At 38.5% G+C, this 22,361-nt stretch overlaps 1 protein-coding gene across 24 annotated transcripts in view; it reads left to right on the forward strand.

Annotated features, from left to right (window-relative positions):
• Positions 1 to 22,361, forward strand: part of ANK3 (ankyrin 3) — a 328,888-nt gene that overhangs the window by 300,782 nt on the left and 5,745 nt on the right. For 17 of the 24 annotated variants that reach the window (XM_037062711.1, XM_037062709.1, XM_037062714.1 and 14 more), the window contains 6 exons: positions 649 to 792; positions 3,982 to 4,069; positions 6,936 to 7,314; positions 9,421 to 9,471; positions 11,257 to 11,337; positions 17,618 to 18,773. In XM_037062711.1, the coding sequence (XP_036918606.1) occupies positions 649 to 792; positions 3,982 to 4,069; positions 6,936 to 7,314; positions 9,421 to 9,471; positions 11,257 to 11,337; positions 17,618 to 17,875 (1,001 nt within the window). In that variant the 3' untranslated portion in view covers positions 17,876 to 18,773. Of the gene's footprint in view, positions 1 to 648; positions 793 to 3,393; positions 4,070 to 6,935; positions 7,315 to 9,420; positions 9,472 to 11,256; positions 11,338 to 17,617; positions 18,774 to 19,257; positions 19,336 to 22,361 lie in introns of those variants that run through there. The other 7 variants (XM_037062729.1, XM_037062732.1, XM_037062733.1 and 4 more) reach the window with 4 other exon arrangements.

Genomic DNA, 22,361 nt, shown 5'->3' on the forward strand with positions numbered 1-22,361 from the left:
AGTTTAGCTGTTAAATCATGGGGCAGTAGTCACACACTCTGAAGTTACTTTACGGTCAGGGATGGGATTGCAGGGAAGCTGAGAGAGAAAGCGAGGACCAAATTACGGGATCAAGTCGTTTGATTCCATTTGGTCTGTGGTGGAATTCCCTAATGTTATTGGGCTTGGTTTTGTTGTGGCGCATGCCAGAGTGTAGTTCTACACTATGACTTGTCCCAACAATGTGGAACAAGTTAGTGTGGCATTGCCTGGGTCAGACTGACCAGGGTGAGGCATTAAAATGCTAAATATCAAGTATGAGAGAGACCTACTTTGACAGTCTGATAGGAGAGGAACATGTTTAACATTTTATTAGATCCCTTTATTACTAAAAGGAGTTGAGCTATTTTTAGGCTAATCTGCTGTGCATCTGACAATGGGGTGAATGTTGCTGTCATCAAACACAGCTTTATGGGGTGATTCTCAGGACCCTCACGTATCTTCCCTGCAGCAGCGGGTTTTCTGAGCCCTCTGGTTCTCAGAGCTGCAGTAAAGAAAGAGCGAAAAAGCCAGCGGGGTCGCAAAAGCCAAGCCTTTGGGTGGATGTTGTGATGACTGGAAGAAAATAATTGCACTGGATTTTCAAACTTTTCTTTTCTCCTTTTTCAGCTGATGCCTTAACTTCGGTCTTGACAAAAATTAATCGAATAGATATAGTGACTCTGCTAGAAGGACCAATATTTGATTATGGAAATATTTCAGGCACCAGAAGTTTTGCAGATGAGAACAATGTTTTCCATGACCCTGTCGATGGTAATTGAATTCGGTGTTCATATTTATTTAATCATTTGATAAAATTGGAAAGTGTAGTAACACAAAGTGTAGTGCAGTCAGTTAAAACCAGCTCAGTGGTGGTTTGCTTGACTTAATTTTTCATTTTCACAGCATTTTCTCTGCCAGAGTTTGCAAATATATACTCTAATGGAACAAATGATAAATGTCTGTTATGTAAAACATAAGTAATGAGAATAAGTTATCTGAAAGAATTCTATTTCAAATATTTTATGTGACCAAATGGAAAAAAAATATTTAAAGATGCATTACTTTTGTTATTTTCACACTAACCTTAAAAACTAGTGAACTAGTTTATTCATATGTAGGTTAAACCCAATTGGGCACTCTTTTATCAAGCGAGTAAGGTATTAGGTCAAAATTTAAGCATATAATATGTAAACTGTTAAGTAAAATGCTGAGTTGCTCTTTTGGGACCAAGTATTGAAACATGTAATGAAAAAGTCTAATGTATTACTCGGCATCATGTTAACTTCATGTAGTTATTCAGCAACATGTTAACTTCATGTGCTGGTTTTTTATTTGAAAAATTCCTATTTGATCTATAGTTTATAAAAGGCAGCATAATTTCTAATTCAATGAGCATGAATGTCTCTTAACAATATAATTCCTCTTTTTCATTAGTTCAATGTATACAATAATATCTCAACTTTCCTTCATTGTGTAAATTTGGGCTTTTTTAAATCAAAGTATTAAGAAAAAGATATCATGTTTTTCAAGGTTCTTGTCTTCCTTCACAAATGGAATTTATTCCTATAATTAATTTGGAGTAAAAAATGTTGATAATGGTGTGAAGGCAAGAGCTAGGGATATCTTTCCACTATTTCAAGTTTTGAATAATATGGTGATTTTTTCCCCCAGTTTTAAAGCAGCAACATTAGACTAACAAAAATCAACAACTTATAATTTGGAATGTTATGTGACAAAAGATCTTGAAAGTGACAGAGAAGTCTGTCATTATTACCCATAAGCATTATGGGTAATAATGTCAAAGTGTTTTTTGTTTTTTAACCTTATAAATACTATAGGACCTTGGGAAAAAGCTCTCTTCAAGTCCTTATCTTACATGTGAGACCAGATATTGGTAGCCACACTCTTTTTGCACTAAAAACACACTACACCAAATTATGAATTCTTGCCAAGTTACAGTTCATAGAATCTTTTAATATTCTTTAATAGTAGTAGCCCAGGAAACAAAATCACCAGACAACAATAAAAGTATTCAATGGAATTGAAAGCTGCATTTAACTTTAACCTTTTAAAATCAAAGTATTATTAAATAAATTCACAGGAGCTTTTTGCTACTACATCTTAATATTTTATATTTCTTGTATAACTTGTTAGGGAAATTTAGGAATATGCATATGAAGTAAGTTTCACTTGTGCAGACTATAAACCTCAGCTAATCATAGCCAGCTTTTCAGCAAGACTGTGGTTTATAGGTGACCAGAACAGAAGAATATTCACTTACTGATAGTGGTTTGAATTTACAATAAAAGTTATTAGTGTTGACCTTGAACTGATCAAAAAATCAGGCTTTCATTTTGTAGATTGATAATACAGGAAATGTGCTTGGTTGACCTTTTTTTCCTGTCTCTCCTCTCCATTGGAGTTCTGGAAACTTCCTTTCCTCACCATGACCAGACTATTGTTGACTTTTCTCGCTGCTCAAGGAGCAAAATGCTCCCTTAGTCCATGCAGAAGTTTAAAATAGGAGAACTGCTCCCTCCGTCCCCTCTGTGTAGTCTGCTTAATAAACCACCGTGTTTCATAGCCTTGTCACAAATATTCAGAGCTCTTGCCAGTGGTTTTCCTCCTGTGTCTGTTGCGCATCATTTCTGTTTTCTCTTTATCTGGTTCACGGTTCTGAGTGGACCCCTGCCACCGAGTTTACCAAAGCTTCCACGTATGCCACACCCCTCATCTCTGGCACATTGCGGCACCTGAAGACGTCACATGGAGTCTCTTCTCCTTCATCTGCTTTTTTGATCCTTTTCCTAACATCTTTTTAGAACTTTTTCCCAGTGCTACTGCTCCCAAACCTAACAATTCTTTCTTTCCAAAGATTAAATTTATTTTTCTATGCTATAAACTTCATGTGAAATAAGTAAAAGTTAGAGTTGGGTAGAATCACTTATATGTATAGTTCTTACTATGTTATAAGTAATTATAAAAATGGGTTTCTTATGGCTTGCTGTATTTAATCCAGCACGACATAGATTTTACATGCTAAAAATAGAAAGATAATGAATTTGGCCATGGAATATATGTATCTTATATAATGACAAGTAACTTTACATTGGATTAGTCTGTGTATGTAAGTTACTATATTAAAATTATCAAACTTGATAGAAGCAATCTATATCTTAATATTCTATTTTATTATAATTTGCAGTAGTCTTTTATTTTGTTGTATTACATTTAGTTGAACTAAACCAATAAATTGATCATTCTTTAACTCATCATACATTTCCATACCTGATATAATTTGTCATTCCATGTGTTTTTGTTTGATGTGCTCTTAATTCATTCCAGTCAGCCCAAATGTACTGTCTTCCGTAGGTTATTCTTCCCTTCAAGTGGAACTGGAAACTCCCACAGGGTTGCACTACACACCACCCACCCCTTTCCAGCAAGATGATTATTTTAGTGATCTCTCTAGCATAGAATCTCCCCTTAGAACCCCCAGTAGACTGAGTGATGGGCTAGTGCCTTCCCAGGGAAACGTAGAGCATTCAGCAGATGGACCTCCAGTTGTAACTGCAGAAGACACTTCCCTAGAAGACAGCAAACTTGAAGACTCAATGCCTTTAACAGAAATGCCTGAAGCAGTGGATATAGATGAGAGCCAGTTGGAGAATGTGTGTCTGAGTGAGTATCCTCAATGCCTTGGAAGTGTGGCTGGGTTCCCAAAAGATGTTAAACCAGCAGAGCCATTGAAACAAACTAGAAAAGTAAGAGTAAGCCCTGAGCAGCAAGAGAAAGGAAAATCTGGTCCTGATGAGGAGATGACAGAAGAAAAGTTCCAATCTCTATTTGAGGACATTCACCTTGAAGAAGGAGTAGAGTCTGAGGAGATGACAGAAGAAAAAGTACAGGCTATTCTTAAGCGTGTTCAGCAAGCAGAACTGGAAATGTCTTCAATTACAGGTTGGCAGAACGAGACAAGTGGAAACCCAGAGTCCCCGGCTCAAGCGCGCAGAATAACGGGCGGGTTACTGGATCGACTGGATGACAGGTATGGCTGTGGCAGAGGAAGGAAAGTGAAGCACAGACTACATGTTAACAGCTCATTTTGAATACTGTACATGCTTTTTAGCAATTACCCTCTTTGTAAATTACCACCCCAGTCTGGGGATAATACATGCTTTAAAGGTTGGTTCATTCTGCTAAACTGGGGAGGGGAAGTTACATTAAACTCAGATACCATCCTTAAAACTATTGGCAGCCTAAAGTGAAATGAAAAAGTTTTACATACATGCCAAAGACTTAATGTATTGTTTACTTTAGAATACCACTCTTTTCTAGTGCATTACTTGTTTTATTCTTTTCACATAGAGATGTGAAAAGAATTAATGTAATTAATTAATTAATGTAATTAATGTTCATTCAAAATAATGCAATAGATAAAATTCCACATCTTTTAGAAATATAAACACTTCTGTTATTTTCCAACTGCAAACATAAGTATGCTTATTAAACAAATTTTAGGAATACTGATTCAAAAAACTCATTGCAGCCCCACAGTCTAGCAGTAACCACCATTAAATTTTGGTGGGTTTCTATTACATATGTTTTTTAAAACTCAACCCAGAAAATGCAAAGCAGGGAAAGAGCAGTCATTGTCTTTCTACCGTACAAAAAAAGACATTTTATATAATATCCTTCCTTTTTTATACATGAGTGTATAAAATTTACATGATTTGCAATGTAATATATGTAATTCTTTACCCCAAATAATATCGTCATGATAGAAATTTGTTTATAACTAACATAACTCCCTAATTATGAACCTGGTTCTTTTCATAGCGGCCTTACTCTAGGAAGGTGGGAGTTTCACGTCCTACAGACACTGGTTAAGATCTTACCATCACTAGGTTTGCACTTTGTAACTTTGGATGAATTTCAAAGCTCTAAGAATGTCATTTTAATGAGCTTTAAAAACAGGGATGACTGTTAAACAGGTTTATAGGTTGAAAAAGAAAGCTTATAGCATGCATACCAAATGACCGGTACAAATAGTCTCCTAGTAATAGTTGGCATTATTTTTTATGCACACATCAGACTGAAATATATTTCACTTCAGTGGCAACTAATGATAAACTTAAGTCTGATGCAAAAAAAAGAAAAAACATCTTCATAACCACAAAAATTCCCAAACAAAATTTGCAAAGACGAGTTTACAAAACTCCTTTTGCAGAATAGTAGTGTCAGTGAATTCTATGGTCAATCTACCAAAGAGATAATCGCAAAGACAACAAAAAGCACCAATTTCAATGTCTATGTTCAGATGTAGTCATATCATTTATAGTTTGTACAGCAGGAAACAGACTTAAAGACGGTTATGTCCTAGGGTCTTCACAGTTTGCTGGGACTGCTTGTCCTCACACACACAGAAATGGATGTGCCATTGATATTTTCATGACTGAATTTAGATAATCAATGTGCTTATAAGCATAAACACATACATACTCACATACATGTACCCAAAATATGATATGTATGTATGTATGTGTGTATATATATATATATATACACATATATATGTTTTATATACATATAAATGTTTTATATATATATATAAAACATTGTGCCAATTATTGCCTTCAGAATTCTGCAGGTAAGAAGACACTGAAAACAATACACAAGCTACAGAATAAGTCTATACTGAAACTATTAAAAATTAGAAATCAGTTTTTGAAAGTACTGGATGAGAAAGACATACTGGTTGAAGGAAAACAGTCCTCCCTGCAGTAGAAGCAGTGTGTAAGCACCTACAGCCTGCTCACCAGTGAGGGTCAGCAGCAGAGGTCAGGAGCGTGGGAAGAAGAGAGCCAAGTTGGCATTACAGCTGGAAAGCGTGATGGCAGGAATCACAGTGGAAACCCATACAAAGACTGGAATTAGGGGTTCTTGGAGGTGCCAAGCTCTCTTCACAGGAACTCACTTTATACTTTATCAGCGGTTTTCTCTCTGGCAGTATAAAAGCATTTTGAGATATTCTCCTCTTTTAGGTAAGTGGACCTGGCACTTGGAGCAGTCTGCTAACTGCTCAGGATCACTTTTTAAGGTAGAGAGTCCAGGTGGCTGTAGAAGTGTGGTGAGGCAAAACAAAACACGAGATGACAGCCCAGCCAGCCGGGCTGTTGGCGGGAGTGCAGGGCTGCCTGCAGCCTGCGAGGCACCTCCTCACCCTCGCACCCAGGACGGCCCTCACACAGGCTGCAATCCAGTGACTGAAGTTTTCATGCCTTTTTATCAGGTTGGCCAAAAAGTCCATTTAGGTTTTTTTTTCGTAAAATAAAGACACATTTTTCATTTTCGTTAATAACTTTTTTGATTTGAATATTGTGAGTGTGTCGGAAGTCTCCCACTATTGGCTTCCAGTGGGTAGAGGCCAGGGGTGCTGCTAAACATCTTCCAATGCATAAGACAGCCCCTCAGCAAGAATTATTTGGCCAAAATGTCAATAGTGCCAAGAAACTTTGCAAACCACTTTTGATATGTTCCATCAGTCATAGCACCTTCTCCATACACTGCACAGATCTTTTTTTTTTTTTTTTGCATTTCAGTTGTGTTTTTACCTTTCTTGAAATAACAAATCATAACATGCTGGAAATGTTGTGTATCTTCTTCCATCTTTAACATTAAAATGGCTACACAAAAATTCACAGATTTAGATTTACTTTAATGCACACTGATGTGACAGCTGTCACAATACAATCTGAAGTTTTTCCAATGAAGTTAAGGACAACTAAGTACTACTAGAGCCATCTTACGGTAAAAAAATGTTAGTGAACTTTTTGGCCAATGTTTTGTGCCTTCTAAAGTGCATTGTCAGCCATGTGTTTCCTTTGTAAATGTCTACATTTCACCTTTTGCAGCCCAGACCAGTGTAGAGATTCCATTACCTCATATCTCAAAGGAGAACCTGGAAAATTTGAAGCAAACGGAAGCCATGCAGAAGTCACTACGGAAGCAAAGACGAAATCCTACTTTCCAGAATCCCAAAATGATGTAGGGAAACAGAGTACCAAGGAAACACTGAAACCAAAAATACATGGATATGGTCGTATCGAGGAACCAGCATCATCACTAGCAGCATATCAGAAATCTCTAGAAGAAACCAGCAAGTTCGTCATAGAAGAGCCTAAACCCTGTGTGCCTGTCAGTATGAAAAAGATGAGTAGGACTTCTCCTGCAGACGGCAAGCCCAGGCTCAACCTCCATGAAGAAGAGGGGTCCAGTGGGTCTGAGCAGAAGGTACGTCATCCAGTCATTTTCTTTAAACGGGACGTACTGATGCTTCATTTCGTTTAATGTTGTTGCCTTTGACCTGAGGTTATTCATTATTTCCAAATTATAAATGCATAATTGAAAATTGTAACACTAATGTTAGGATGGTCAGTGATGCATGCTGTGAAAGAATTCCCAAAGAGAAGTGCAGAAAGCAAAGTTTTTTTTTTATTTTTTCTTTCCCAAGACAAGGCAAAGGTCCTGTGGGGAGAAGTGCACCAGCACCAGCCCTGAGGGATAGGTAGGGGCTGAGTTTTTATCAGGTGATGGGGCGCCGCAGGGCCGCAGGGCCGCAGGGCAGGATGTTTCGGTTAGGCCGAGACTCATTTCCATGTTATCTACGGGTGCAGGGTCCAGTCACCACGGTCCGGTATGTCCTGTTTCATAAATTACTAGCGCCCCTCTTCAGGGTGTTTCCAGGCATTTTCTAGTCCTGAGGATAAAGGCTGATAAAACAATTAGGGTCAGTCGTGCTTTGTGGGGTTCAGCCAGCTCTGGGAGAGGGCCTGAGAAAGGGGCTTTTGTCCTATTAACTAACTAATGTTGGGAGTAAAGAAATTTCTGAGTAAAACATAAGCTGTTTGATCATTCATAAGGTAAGGCAAAGGGAATAAGGATCTCTTTAGCCAATTTTCAGGAGGGAAAAGAACTACAGAGACGCTAAGTAACTAGTGTAAGGTCCAGGGCTGCGCTGTCTGGCATTCAGGTTTCCTCATCTCAATTCAGTCTTCTTTCTTATGCAAGGAGGGTAATTGTTCTGACCCTACCTGGTTACTTTGCGTAATTGAAAGAGTTTATAGCATTTCCCCCCGACCTCCACCCAAGGCCTGTTGTCTAAAAGTGTGTTTTAAAAATTGAAGAAGCAGTTCCCAAGACTAAAATGAGGTGGATATGTACCACTTATTGGTTGACAGCATTTACAAATTTAAAGTTAGAAGTGTCATTTTAATAATTTTTTCTACATCGATAATTATCTTAATGTTTATTTTGAATAATTTTGAAGCCTACTGCCATGAAATTATTTGCTTGCTCTTTCCACTTATATATTTTTGTGGTACCATTAATAGTTATTTTTTATTCATTGAAGTTTATCACTTTTAGATATTTTGAAGAGTTAAAGTGAAGTTATGACTCAATAGGTGGATATTAGAAAATTAAATTCAGCTTATTTTCCTATTTTTTTTACTGTTTTTATCTGTCAAGTTTTATGTCTTTTCACAAACTGTGCAATTGATTGACACATCTTTGGAGTAATAGCACTTGCCATTTTCCCTAAAACGGCTGGTTCACTTAAGAGCTACCTCAGTGTTTTAGGTACAAAAGTCTTCTGTCAAATAATGAATTCATGATTAATTTGAGGCTTAAAAAATGTATAAACTCCCAATCACTCAGGAGCTAACTGCCGGTTTATCAACTAATCATATGCTCTCCTTCTCCCTTTTGCAGACTATCTTTTGACCATTTTCCTGCTTGTTAGGAGGGAAAGTAAGAGGAAGTAAAATTGTCAGGCCTTTCTTTCACTTCCTTCCTAACAAGGGTGCTTATGACTATCAGTTTCTATCTTTTAGTCCATTCTTAGTCTGTGTAAGCAGTCTGACTTTGAATAGAGCAATGTTTAACTATGAAGCTGTATTCGGCAAAAGCCTATTCAGACCAACAGAAAGTTCTGAAATCAAATTATAAATAAGCTCTTCGGTGTGCATACAGATTGGCTATTGGGGAACCAGGGAGAAGGCATAAAAAGGGTATAAAAACAGAAGTCTAAACCCTGAAAGAAAACTCAGCTGAGTTTATCAGTAATGCAGAGTAATTACCACTAGGAAATGTTTCCAAACTTTCTTTCTTACAAGTATGTTTCTTTGGTACTGGTACTCCAATGCATAAAGGTTTTATGAACATAGAAATTCATAATGGAGTTCAAGCTTCTGGTAGATATGAGCCTGACCTCACGAGAAATCCAGAAATGTTGAGGAGGGGTCTTTTCTAGCTCTACCGTAGCACAGTAGCTACTAACTAGGTCATCTGATGTATGGTTTCAGAAAACAGCCCCCTTTTTGTCCCCTAAATAATCAGGTCAAAAGTCCTGGCGCGGCTCTTACACGGATGACTGTCTGCTGTTACAAGGTAAAATTCTGCTGTTTTCCACCTCTTCCTACGCAGCAACTCACAGCAAGGAGTGCTGAGAAAACTCCAGGTGGCCTCTTAGTTAACCCTGTTTACCAATTCCTGGAGAATTCTCTGGAAGGAATGCTGAGATCCTACTACCACACTCTCTCTTCCCATCACCTTAAGATCAGTCCAGACTCCTGGAAGAGGGTAGAAACTAAAATATTGGCCAAACAGCCACTTTTTCTTTATATGAGGGGACTGGTCTTAGATGATTCCTGATAGGATTATGATATTATTGACATCCAGATTTGTTGTTATTGTTTGCATTATCTGCTCTTCTGCTTTTAATTTTATCCAAGTGAAAACTTCCCCCCAGTTTACGATTCCATCTTTGGTTCATGGAGGTTGAACTCTCCCTTTGCTTATCTGATGGATGAATGCTGATTAGTACCCCTTTCTCTCACAGTATGAATTCCTTTGTGTGGTTTTTGAGCCATTGCAGGGCCTCATTCTCCCATATGAGGTCATTCTAAGTGGCCTGAATATGGTCCTGTTTGAAAAGGCTTGAAAAGTAATAGAAAACCTAGTAACCAATATCTTTGCAATGAATAAGAAATTCAAAAACTGTTTCCATTTGACACTGTATTGGTAGGATATTTTATTCAGATACAATTTCCTACAAAGTCAAGATTGATATTATACTTGTACCTATTTGTTAAGTTTAACTTTGGTGAAAATGGCCCACTTTATTATTTGACTACCATCTCATAAGCCATTTTAGCTGGTGCTTCCACTTCCCATACCAATTTTACATGTTGTTTTTCTTTTGTTGTGGTTGCCATTACTGCCATTGATTTTTCTAATGGATAGTAACTACAGCTTCTAACACGGGGACTATCAGGTTTGAGGTAACAAATAAACAGAAAATAATATCAGAATTCCATCATTAAAATTTAACTACAAAAACCATTCAGTAAATATTCTTCACTATGACATTTAATTAGAAGCCAAAGATATTTTTCCCTTTGAATTATGAACTGCTTACCTCTTGGTAGTTTTCCCATATTCCTATCCTCCTTCTATTAAATTTAATATTTGTGTAATCACCATATTCTATCTCTAATCTATTCTTATCTGCCAAATGTTTTTGTATTCTAATTTCATATCAGTTCTTTAAAAGAAGGCCTCAAGCTTTAACAGGCTTTACATTATTCCTTCATTCGTTTGAATGAACTCTTACCTGAGTATCAGATATGTGCTATGTACCAATTATGTTGATATAAATTCTTTACTTTTTATAATATTCAAAATGGCTTTTGATAAATTTGTCAAATCTGACCAAAAATTCATAGAAATCAAATCCCATGCTTTTCTTTGTAAGCAAGTGGAAACACAGCCTGACCTAAAAGATTGTACATTCAAGTCAAATGTATGTAGATTTAAAACTAGTTTAAAAATAAATATTAACATGTACTTTCTGATGCCAAAGAGACTCTATAATTGTTATTTTTAGTACTTTATTATATAATTACCTTGATCTTTATCATGTATATGCAGGTAAAAATCAAGGCAACTAAGTATGTTAATTATACATAAACATATATACACACATGTACAGAGTGAAATTCACTTAGAATCCTGCTCAAAATTAAGATTTTTCACAAATACACATCATGATTTTCCTTGGTCGGGGGTGGCGGGCACCCAGCAAGTAAAAGTAATTCTTTTTTGATTTCCCTTCTCAGAATGTCTTTTATCTTAAATGTGATGGTAAAATTATGCTAAAAATACATTTGTCAGGACTTTAAAGACAGTGACTCAAGCTCAGAGGAGGAGCGGAGAGTCACCACGCGGGTCACTCGCCGGCGTTTGATTATAAAGGTACCCTGCAGCCGGGTCTGTGTGGGGCAGTAAAATGGCTGCTAGCGGGCCCTTTCTTGTGGTTTGGGAATTCGGCATGCTTGGTAACCAAGGGGCTCTGTGTATGTTTGTTTGTACCCTTGGAAGCTTATACACATAACAAAAAGCAACCTCACTACATGTTGCGTGGTAGTCAGTCTCTGTCAGGCCTGTGTTTGACACACGGCAGTTGTGACTTTGTCTGGGAATAGCGAATTGGGTCCTGCTTTCCCTGGAGAAGTGTATGTGTGAACAGAGGTTCCTTCTTGGTGAGAGACTAGTCCCTATCAAGCAAAATGTTCAATTGTGGTAAGATAAAGAAATTATGACTGAGAATTGGCATTACAGCCTGCATATATGTGACATTATGCAAATCAAACAAAAACTTCTAAAATAGATTTTTTAAATCAAATTTGTTGAGGTGACCTTGGTTAATTGCTTTGGATGGTGGGCACACAATGCAATCTGATTTTTTTTTTGTACGTTAAAGCATAGGAAGCAATTTTTACTGCAGTGAAAAAACAATTTCACCTGTTACAGCACAGTTGAACACTATGGAAAAATCTTGCTTTCCCCACAAAGGCCTTTTAAAGCGCTGGCCTTAGGCATGGTAAGGTCCAGCAGAATGTGTCTCAGTCTGCTGCTTGTCTGTATTACTGTCTTTAGAGAGCTTTCTTGATGTTAAAATAATTGCAGAGAACTAGGAAGCTTTTTCAATGCACGGGCCTCTGAATGTGGTCCAGATAACTTGAGGCTCTTTGGAGGCAGCTCTAGAAAGAAAGGAAGGGAAATGTACATTGAGAACCATTTATCAAACATCATCCATTTGTAAAGTGTTAGGAGACCCAACAGCAAGCAGAGGTGTTGGCTTAGGTATCTTAATACCTAAACTTCTTAATCCTACTGCTTGTACTTTTCCTGGAGGACAGGTTAAAGAAGAGGAGAAAATCTGCTCTAATGCAATTTTTCAGACTCTGGAAACATTAAGGAAGAAAATAAGTTCTTGTCTAAATCTTAAATTATCCCCCAGTCAACCTTGAGCTCAATAGGGAGCTATCAAAAAAAGCATGTTAATTTTGTATAGGCAAGCCGAATTACTTATTGGTGTCTAGCATATTTGCAAGTATTCAACCTGCTCTCCATAAAATCCTCATAATCACTTCTCTCATGTTCCTGGAATTAGAAAAAAGAGATAATTCAGTTTTCTGAAGGAGTTAAAACCATACTCTTTGTTTGCCCAGGCTTTGCTATTCCCATAGTCAGTGTCTCCAAGAAATAGTGTTTTAAAGTGAAATGTCTAGAAAAAGCACACCAGACATATGGTAACTTGCTTCTTATGCTCAACATGTTATATACTCATGCTGCATGCAAATCTACCTTATGCCTTTAAAAAAAATAGCTGCCCTTTGTAAAAGCTGGCTCTCCTTTATACAGTTGGTGGGCAAAGTAGGTTTATAGTTATAATACAAATAAATAATACAATAATGAATAAATAATAATAATATAAAAATAGTCCTGTCCAGGTGGCTCAGTTGGTTGGAGCATCATCCCCTACATCAAAAGGTTGTGGGTTTGATCTCCACCGGGGACACCTATAGGAAGCAAATAATTGATGTTTCTCCCTCTCAAAAAAAAAAAAAAGAGAAAAAAGAACAAACATATCCTTGGGTGAGGATTTTAAAAAGAAAAGAACAAAGTCTGTTTCACATACTCACAAATGTAAACCTACTGTGCCCACCCCTCTATAGGACAGAAAATAACTAAACATAATCCTACAAAATGTGGGAAGGCAGAGGGTAAAGAAATACCACTCTGAAAGAGATAAAAACAAAGCAATAAAACCATCAACCCCCACCCCCAAGTCAGTGAGACTTATTACTTGTGTTGTCCTAGCATTATAGACATGCATTAAGTTTTTGTTAGTTATTATGTATATGAGCTTAATGTATAATTAATTATATATTAACATTTTCATTGAGAACTTAAGTTTAAGAGACCAAAACACACTATAATACTGTGGGGATCTGGTGTTCGCCCTAAATCCCCACTTCTTAAAGTCAGTGGAATTTTAGGGGAGGTTGGTGGCATCATCAGAGAATGGGTCTTATAACAAAGTATTACGTGAGCAATAGAATCACTCAAATAAGTTTTGAGAAATGTCTTTTGCATTGTGACATGTAAAAGAGAAATCAAAAGCTAAAGAATAGCTATAATTATAATTTGAAGCTATAAATATAACAATCTTTATAAGTTACATACATAAGAATCATTCAGGTTACTATTTTCCTGTTCAGATTTTCAGGGCAGTAGAAAAGGGTTGGTCACACTTCTATTGCTTCTCTCTTTACTCCTATGTTAGTATTTTTTTAACATAAAAGAGCTTGAGACCACAGTAGTACAAGGTAAATGTGACATGGGAACCGTCTGTCAAAAACATAAACTGAGAATCTTAGGTCTTAAAGGGATCATCGGTGTTTTACTGGATGACAAAACTGAGGATCAGACCTGAGCGGATTTATACAGGATGACAGCAGGGCAGTAACAGTTCTGGGACCAGCGCCTAATCCTTAGCCCTCTAGCAAAGTGTCTTCTACTGGCCTTTTCTATAATATAATATTCTTTCTCTCCCAGAATAAAATAATAACTTTTTCTAGACTAAATTAGGCTATCTCCCCTGAAAACTCTGATGGAGCTGGCTTGTTTGACTTCACGGGGCCAGCCAACCGTGGACTAAACCGACATATTTTAGACTGTTTGCCACTTAGAATCTCAAAGCTGAAAACTGCCCTGCAGTGGCTGCGCCCTCCCAGAACGGGCTTTGCCCAGAAAGCGTCAACAGTGTGCTCAGGGTTCCCCAGGACAGGTCTAGGCAGACCTTTCTTCTCAGCCATTCAGTTTGAGTAATGGGTGGGTAGAAAGTATAATTTTACTATTTCCTCTTTAATTTCATATGCAGGTTTATTTTACATGTAATATGTTTAAGTTGCTAAGGAATTAGTCAAGTAAACTCCCATTTATTTGGGAGATCTTTTAAATTTCATAAACATATTTATTTATATTTCTATATAATTTGAAAATATCACAGTGGTTTCAAATGCTTGAAAGCAGCTTAGGAAAATTAACCAGTCCTACTATTCACTTAGCAAATTCAGTGATTAAAAGTGTAAAAGTTTTAGACCATCTCACAGCCAAACCATTACAAAGTTTGGTAAGATTCAAAGAACTGAATTTTCACTACATAATTCAACTGTATTTTTATGTCTACTTTTGAAAAATTTTTTTACTGACTTTCAGAATAAGGGTTTATACTGACTTTCAGAATAAAGGTTTATATGTATGTTTTCCCCAAACCAAGTAATTCAGAAGCATATAGAGTTTGATCTAACCATTCTGTTGCCGGCAGCAACCACTGTTCATGAGTTTCAGTTGTTTCTCTACACATTCACCAATACGTACACATACAATGTCCTTAGCGATTGGGTTTCTCAGAATGTAGAAATAGATTGTACGATATACATGGCATAGGTATTTGCTGAGTTCTCTGTGTGATATCGGCGATATCCATTTCATTTATTGGAAAGTTAAAGTATTAGTGTTTTGTACATCAAAGCAGATTGGTAATTTAATATTTACTTATTCTTTTATTTTATTCGAAAAGTCAAGGAGAGAGGAATAAAAATTACAAAATGCAATGCTTACAGGTAGGCTTCACTCAGGTCCCCAGGGATGATACTGTGACACCATAAGTCCTGTAATTTTCCTTTGAAATGGGAAAGAAAAGAATGTGCGTTGGGAGGTTTGGGGGGTGGTATTGCCAAAATTCATACCATTGACAAGACAGGGGCAGGGGAATTTTGTTTGCTTAAAAGTACAAAATGTTTTCAAGAACTTTAGAAACTAATTTGAGGTTATTGTCTCTCGTTTAGGAAAGGCCCCAAAGACCTCCCCTTGATAACACTTAGCCTCTAATAATTTGACAAAATTTAAAATGGATGATTTTTTAAAAATATACTCTGACTCCCTACTGTCTTTCGTATTTAATCAATTTCTATCCAATCCACTTTAGTGAGTTTTTACATAATAAGACAACTTATTTTGGCTTCATTAAAGCATTAATTAACTATTTTAATGGCCACTTAAGATGAAGAGATATACCTATAACTTTAATTATACATAAACAGTAGGAATTTTGAGTAGGAAACAATGAAAATGCCTACATACCAGAGTCGATCTCCACAACATATATGGCTTATTACTTACAAGTAGGACTTTGCTTTTTTCTCAGGCTATTAATAGAAATCAGTATACTTCTATGTATTCATTATATGCTTATATATACATCTACTTCACATCTCTTTCAGGGACTGACCAAACAATTTAAAAATTAGTAATATTTTACTGCAAAAGAGTCCATTCATGATCTATCCAATAGGACTGTATTTTATTGGATTTTTCTGGGATCCTCTAATACTTCAAAGCTGGACATTTCCAAGAACATTTCATCTATTCATATTTAGTGAAACCTGTCATGATCTTTTATTGGTTTTTCTACCATCTTCATGCCTTTACTTTTAAAATTAATGTTTTTCCCAAATATCTGAAACAAATATTAAGTATAAATAATATTCCCATAAAAACATAGATTTTAGTACATTTAGACATAAGACCGCCACATTTTTCCAATTGCCTCCCCTCTGTTAACTGCACTAATCGGAACTAACCATAAGCAAGATTCGAGGTGAACGAAACATGAGCAGCAAAGAACATCTTTCACTTTTCATCCCACCTCCGTACCACAGTGAGGCGAAACCAGTCCTTGTCCCGCACACGGTCAAAGCCCGCAAGCCCACAAGCTGTAAGAATACAGAGTCACTTCATAACAGCAAAGAAGAATGAAAACAGAATTTTGCTAGCAAAAGAAGACAGCGTTTTCGTCTCTGCACTGTCACTTTAAACCGGAACCGCCTTCCTACCCCTTGCGACATAAAGCCATCCCAGAGTTTTCTCACCATCCGCTGGCGCGATATTCAGAGCTCCCTTTTCCATGACGGTAGCGTTGGAAGTGCAGTCTTGTCCCAGAAGTTAAGCAGTCTTCTTCACCATCTGCCACTTTTCCTAAAGAAAGCCCACGGGTGCACAGTGACTTCTGTGCTCGGTCATATAGCATTTTCCAGGTCACCTTTTCAACAGAACTTGGTTTGACAGATCAGTAAACGTGTCTCTAGACTAGGCCTGTACTTAAGACGTTTGCCCTTGCTCTCCAAACTGGCAGCGGCGCTAACCTCGAGTGTCAGGGCCCAAGGTTATGTTGCAAAACACAGTGCTGTTTTCTTCCCTCCATGTGGTTCTTATTATTATACAATTAGAGAGTTAATAGATACTAAGGAGCCATCTGAATCTGCCAAACGTCCTATGTGCAGGAAAATATGAGCCCACCTTGGAGACTGAAAATTTTAGTCCATTTTTTAAAATTCACTAGAGGAAAGTCTTTTGACAGGATTTCCTCTTCTAAACCAGATACCAGTCGCTAACTTAAGATACTATCTTAAATTCCTCTTATAATGTCTTTTCTTTCTTTTTGATTTGTGGTAATAGGAGAATTAGACAATCATCACACAGAACCCCTTCACTTGAAAATAGTATTGAAATAGTACTTGAAACTAAGTACTTCATCAGACAGCTAGTTTCATTTCTTTGAGAAACTATGAAAGGCTCAGTCTTTTAAAAAAGTAAGATTTTTCTTGAAATTTCTCACATGCTTCAAAAAATGTATGTATCACCCTTAGTACGTAAAAGTTTAAGTTAAACAAACTAACAAAGGGTGATAAATACAATTCCCAACTAGGGCACTGTCGTAACTCAAGTTAGACATAAGACAGTCCACAAGAATGCGCTGTACTGGAAGGGAGATGATGTACCGTAACGAGAGTCCTACTCATTGGCTACAGTGATTTTCAACCAATGATACATGTATCTTTGTAAAGCAATGACTAACTGTAAATTCTACAGTTACACTTTTAAAGCCTTCTTGGAGTTTGTTGCTAACCATCGCCCTTGGACATGTGATGGGCTTGACGCTTTGAATGTGGGTGACTGCTAACTAACCATCGGGGGTGGGTGGGCAGCGCTTTCCCCTGGCACTGGAAGAGCGAGGAGGATCTATGCCGTCTTTTCCCGACACCCCACAGAGCATGCGTGTGGTGCAGGGAGTGCTGTGGCGCCTCTCCTGATGAGTTGCTAATCTCTCTGCCACACCCTTTAGGGAGAGGAAGCGAAAAACATTCCTGGTGAATCTGTCACAGAAGAACAGTTCACTGATGAAGAAGGCACCCTCATCACCAGAAAAGTAATCACCTTTGGGGTTTCATGCTTCTCTTGGAATGTAGATGTTCTGTTTGTTTGCTGTCGTGTCACCCCTTGGAACGGGAAACAGGAAAATCTCTGCTTTTCACTGTTGCTCCCCACAGATCACCCGGAAAGTAATAAGACGAATTGCTGTCCCGCAAGAGAGAAGGCATAATGACGTGGTAATGGAGAGGGACTGCCAGAGAGAAAGCAGAGGCCGGAAGCTTTGTGAACTCTCTGGACTATGCTGCTAATAGGCTGGCCTCTGCCGTGCGGCAGCTTGAGCACTGGCTGCTTTTGATATCTTGTGCGTTTGATCAGGGGCAAAGAAAAAGACTTTTCTTCCTAACATTCTTTAACATTCTCTGCTCTTACTGTGAATCTTCAGAGATTTCATAGATACGTTCACTTATGGAGGCTAGAACACACCGGCACGAGCTTCCCAGAGAAAGTAAAAACCGTCTACCGCCGCCGAACCCCTCAGCAGCGCCTCCCCGCTGCCCGGTGCCGGCCTGGGCCCCGGCGTGGACGGGGTCACCTGGGGAGGGCGTTCATTTCCAGCAAAGGCACAGGCTTTAAATGTTCGAATGGCAAGAAGCTCAGGTCACGGCCCACGTATCAAATCAGTGTATTTTCCTTCTACAATATATTCTACCAGGAAATCTGAATTCCTCCCTCTTAACTGGGAGGAATTCTAACCACCCGTTTCCAATGTGCGAGTAGACTAAGGTAAACTCAGTCTCCATCTCCTAGAGAAAACATTTCTGCTGATGTCCTCTTCCCTTTATTCAGATATTTACCATTTTCATTTAAAAAACCAGAAGCTTTAGTGGCCTGTCACAAGTGAGACTGAAGAAACAAGTGAACTAAAAATTTCTCAGAAGGACTAAATCAGAATAGAAAGCCAACTGTGTTGTTCATTATAAACGGGGCAACAGCTGGGCATTTGTACAGAAGCTTCGCTCTCAGAGAAATGTGTCCCCAGCGCTTGGTGAGGAGAGGTCTTGTTTTATGGAAAATGGATGCCTGCTTGGTCTAGAGTAGAAGGAGGGGGTGGTAATTCCACAAATTTGAAACAAAAAGGTTCCTTGGATCAACCATTTCCATGGCAGTGGTTGTGATTAGTGCTGCCCTGAGAACTTTGTCTTGCTACAACAGATCACTTAAAATTCTGCTGGCTGAAAAAGGCATAAGTGATAATTAACTAATATTTTTTATCTTTGGGGGTTTGGTGCCCGGAGAGCTTTAGCAATGTTTTCTCCTAGCTTACTACTGGAAATGGACATGCTGCTCATTTTTTTCAACCCATCACTAACCTACTCAGTTATTGTGAAGAACAGGTATGTCGTATTGTTCCTGGTGGCGCTCTCTCGCTTGCCTCGATGACGCTAAGCTGTGTGGTTAAAGCAAGTAGATTGTATTTTTGGACATGAAGTGACAAAGTGCTTTGAACTGTGTTTCACTTACCCTAATCCAGCCTGAAGGAACCAGAGTGGGAACTGCTTTCTAACTAAAACTCCTTTGCCACGAAACCTTAATGTGTGCGTTCCTTTGAAGCAGGGAGAAGGTTGTAAGGTGAAGACAAAGAAAGAAATCCGCCCCGTGGAGAAGAAGAGCCACTCATAACAGTCAACGGTGAGTCAAGGCGATAAGCACGCTCATCTCAACAAGAGTAGGAGTTAACTCCCCATGAAGCCAAATAAGCGATTCCACTAAATAATTTGGATCTCCCCCTTCCTCTCTGTTTCGCTCTGTTCCAGCCTTGAATGTCCAATATGAAGTTATTGGGATTACTTTTATGTTTATGTAGATTCACACGCACTAAAACTTGACTCTAGTTCACTTCCTCACAGATTAGACAGGAATTTAAATGTAAATGGCGTTTGCACAAGCAAATGTAAAAAAGCAGTTTTTGCGTCCCCTCTAAGAGCAAAGGCTCAGCATGAGATGCAGTGGCGTTGTGCAATCAAACAGGAAGACGATTTGGCAGCGAGTAATTCTTGCAAATATACTCAGAATTATATTGACCCAGACTTTCATCATTTTAGCTGATCAGCATCTGAGATTGTAACTTTGGTTGAAACGTAGCGATTGCCGAGTTTAAATTAAATGAATGAAATCCCGACACACTAATTTATATAAACCAAATTAAATAGGAGGTTAATGGTACTACTTCTTTGAAGTAAAAATGTTTACAGTTGTCTCAACCTTTCTTCGTAGATAAGAGTATTTTCATTTAACATTGTTTGCTCAATTTGACTTTGTCCTATTTGCTTCTACAATAGCCGCCATTAGAAAGGCAACGTGGGGGGAAAAAAACAGATGTAGCTTTGAACACTTCGCCTTACGTCCGTAAGGTAAATCAGGATGATTTCTTTAGGGCCATTCACCAGTGGTTCTCTTAGCCCCACTGATCAAAATAGCAAAGAGAGCAAACAGATTCCAGTTTTTGCATCCATGCATCTGCTGCTCCCCAGAGCCCTGGCATTTAAAGTGCGAAGGTGAGGAACTGAGAAATTATCTAGCCTGTGTTTCATGAGCAGTAACTGTGAGTAAAGCCAAAATAAACGTGTAATCCCTCTTCCCCCAAATACCTCACCACTGTTTGTTTATTCACTTCTTCTGTGGCGGCACTGAGAAAACATTGCTAGGCAACATGATGGTGGCCGATCGTGTCTAACAATCGCATCAGTATTTAAGGCCATTGAGGAAACTAAGAACTGTAGAGTGCTCTGGAGAAAATACTGACTACACATCCTCGCCAACTGTTTCACTCGTGCTCATTTAATTCTCTCAACCCACCGTCTTGGACAGGTGCCCGTATCATCCCCATTTAACAGTTGAGGAAACAGTCCCAAAATTGCCCAATGTCACATGAATTAAAAATGGCAAAAGTAAGGTACACAAACCCTATGAGGCTAATGCCAGAACCGGAGACTTGCCCTGGGTCTGAGTAATAGGAAGGCTTTCTTTGGGACAGTAATGTTTGAATTTTAATGAATGAGTAGGACTCAGCTGGGTGAGGGGTGGGAAGTGTGATAGCATTTGGGGTCGCCTTCTAGGCACAGCAGGAGCATTCTGCCAAGGCAAGGAGGAGGGAAACTGAGAACAGGTCAGTGTAGCCGACAGAAGAGTTTTGCCCTTGTATCTGGAGAGGTAGGAAAGAACTTAGTATTCAGGCCTTGCGTGACTCTCTGTAAAAATTCTGGTCTTTGCAAAGATGAGAATGGTGGGAAACTATTAAAGGTTTTCAGCAAGGGCGAGATGTGATTCAGGTTATGTTCCGCATCACTCACTCTAGCTGCTGGACAGAGAAGGATTTGGAAGTGGCAATAATGCATGAGGAGAGTGCCTATTGTAGAGCCTAGCTTGGGCAGTGAGGCTGGTAAAAGGTGGGCGGAATCGAGAGATACTTTTTATTGAATGACAAGGGTAAGAGCTGAGAGAATTAAGGACGACATCAGTGTAGTGGTATTTAGAATAAACACACCTAGCATGTTTTAAAGCTAAATTTGATGAAAGACATTATGTAGCAGGTGAATAAAACACTCAGCATGAGTTTGCTGACCTGAATTGATCTGTTTAAGCAATTCTAAGTGATAAATGAAAATAGAAGACCGTTCAGTCAACTTTAGTATGTCCCTTCTAGATTAATATCTAAGTCATAGAATCGGATGCCAATGAGAATAAACCAGAAAAGTCACCTCCACTAGCCAAGCCATTTTTCTAGGGTAACATATACCTAATATCCATGAATAAATGACACCAAAAACTGTATGACAATGCTATACTGCTCAAAGGAGAGAGAAACTCAGGTAGGAGAATTCATATGAATGTGAAAATAACACACCGAGTCTACCTTTCTTCCTGTGTTGTCTGGCAATAGCTTAAACACACTGTAAAGATTTGTACATAGTATGTAGTGGTTTATAGTTTATAAAGGGCTTTTCTATTTTCTTTTGGACCTAAGCACCTGCTGATGGACAGTGAGGATGGTGCAGACGGCAGCCACAGCTATGGGAAAGATGCTGCACAAATACACTGAGAATGTATTTGCAAATACATTCTCTACCTGACTATGTGTCAGGTGGCAAGAACGGTGATGTGACTGCAGGCCTCACTTCACCCTCCAGGTGGTATTTACCTTCCACCGTGAGCCTAGGAAGTGAGTCCGAGGAAACTCCTTGGCAGTGCAAGACACTGAATGTGCACTCGGGAGAAACCAATTTGCAAATACATTGAGAATCGGTATAGCCCCGCTGGCTGCTCTTTTAAAAAAATAATAACAGAACAACTAAGCAAGTGGGATGCTGTCAAATTGCACTGAGTCTCAGATGGTGACATCAAATGTTTACTTCCCATTTAGAGCCAGTGGAATTCTGAGTTGTCTGAACCCTGGACCTGCTTTTCTCTAGTGTTGAGTCACAGCCATTCTATCTTAATGTAAGGAAAAGCCAATGGCTTAAACGCACTGTAAAGATTTGTACGTAGTATGGAGTGATTTGTAGTTTATAAAGTGCTTTTCCATTTTCTTCTTGTGTTGTCTGGCAAACGAGCCTGGAGGCAAGTCAGGCCTGTTTTGTTTGCTAAGGCTCAGAGAGGTCTTGTGCCATTTCTGCTGTCACACAGCTCATGATTGAGAGAGCCAGGACTTGAACTCA

The sequence above is a fragment of the Sturnira hondurensis genome, unplaced genomic scaffold (assembly GCF_014824575.4).
Source record: "Sturnira hondurensis isolate 20B ecotype Veracruz unplaced genomic scaffold, ASM1482457v3 Scaffold0014302, whole genome shotgun sequence".
NCBI classification, from domain to species: domain Eukaryota; kingdom Metazoa; phylum Chordata; class Mammalia; order Chiroptera; family Phyllostomidae; genus Sturnira; species Sturnira hondurensis.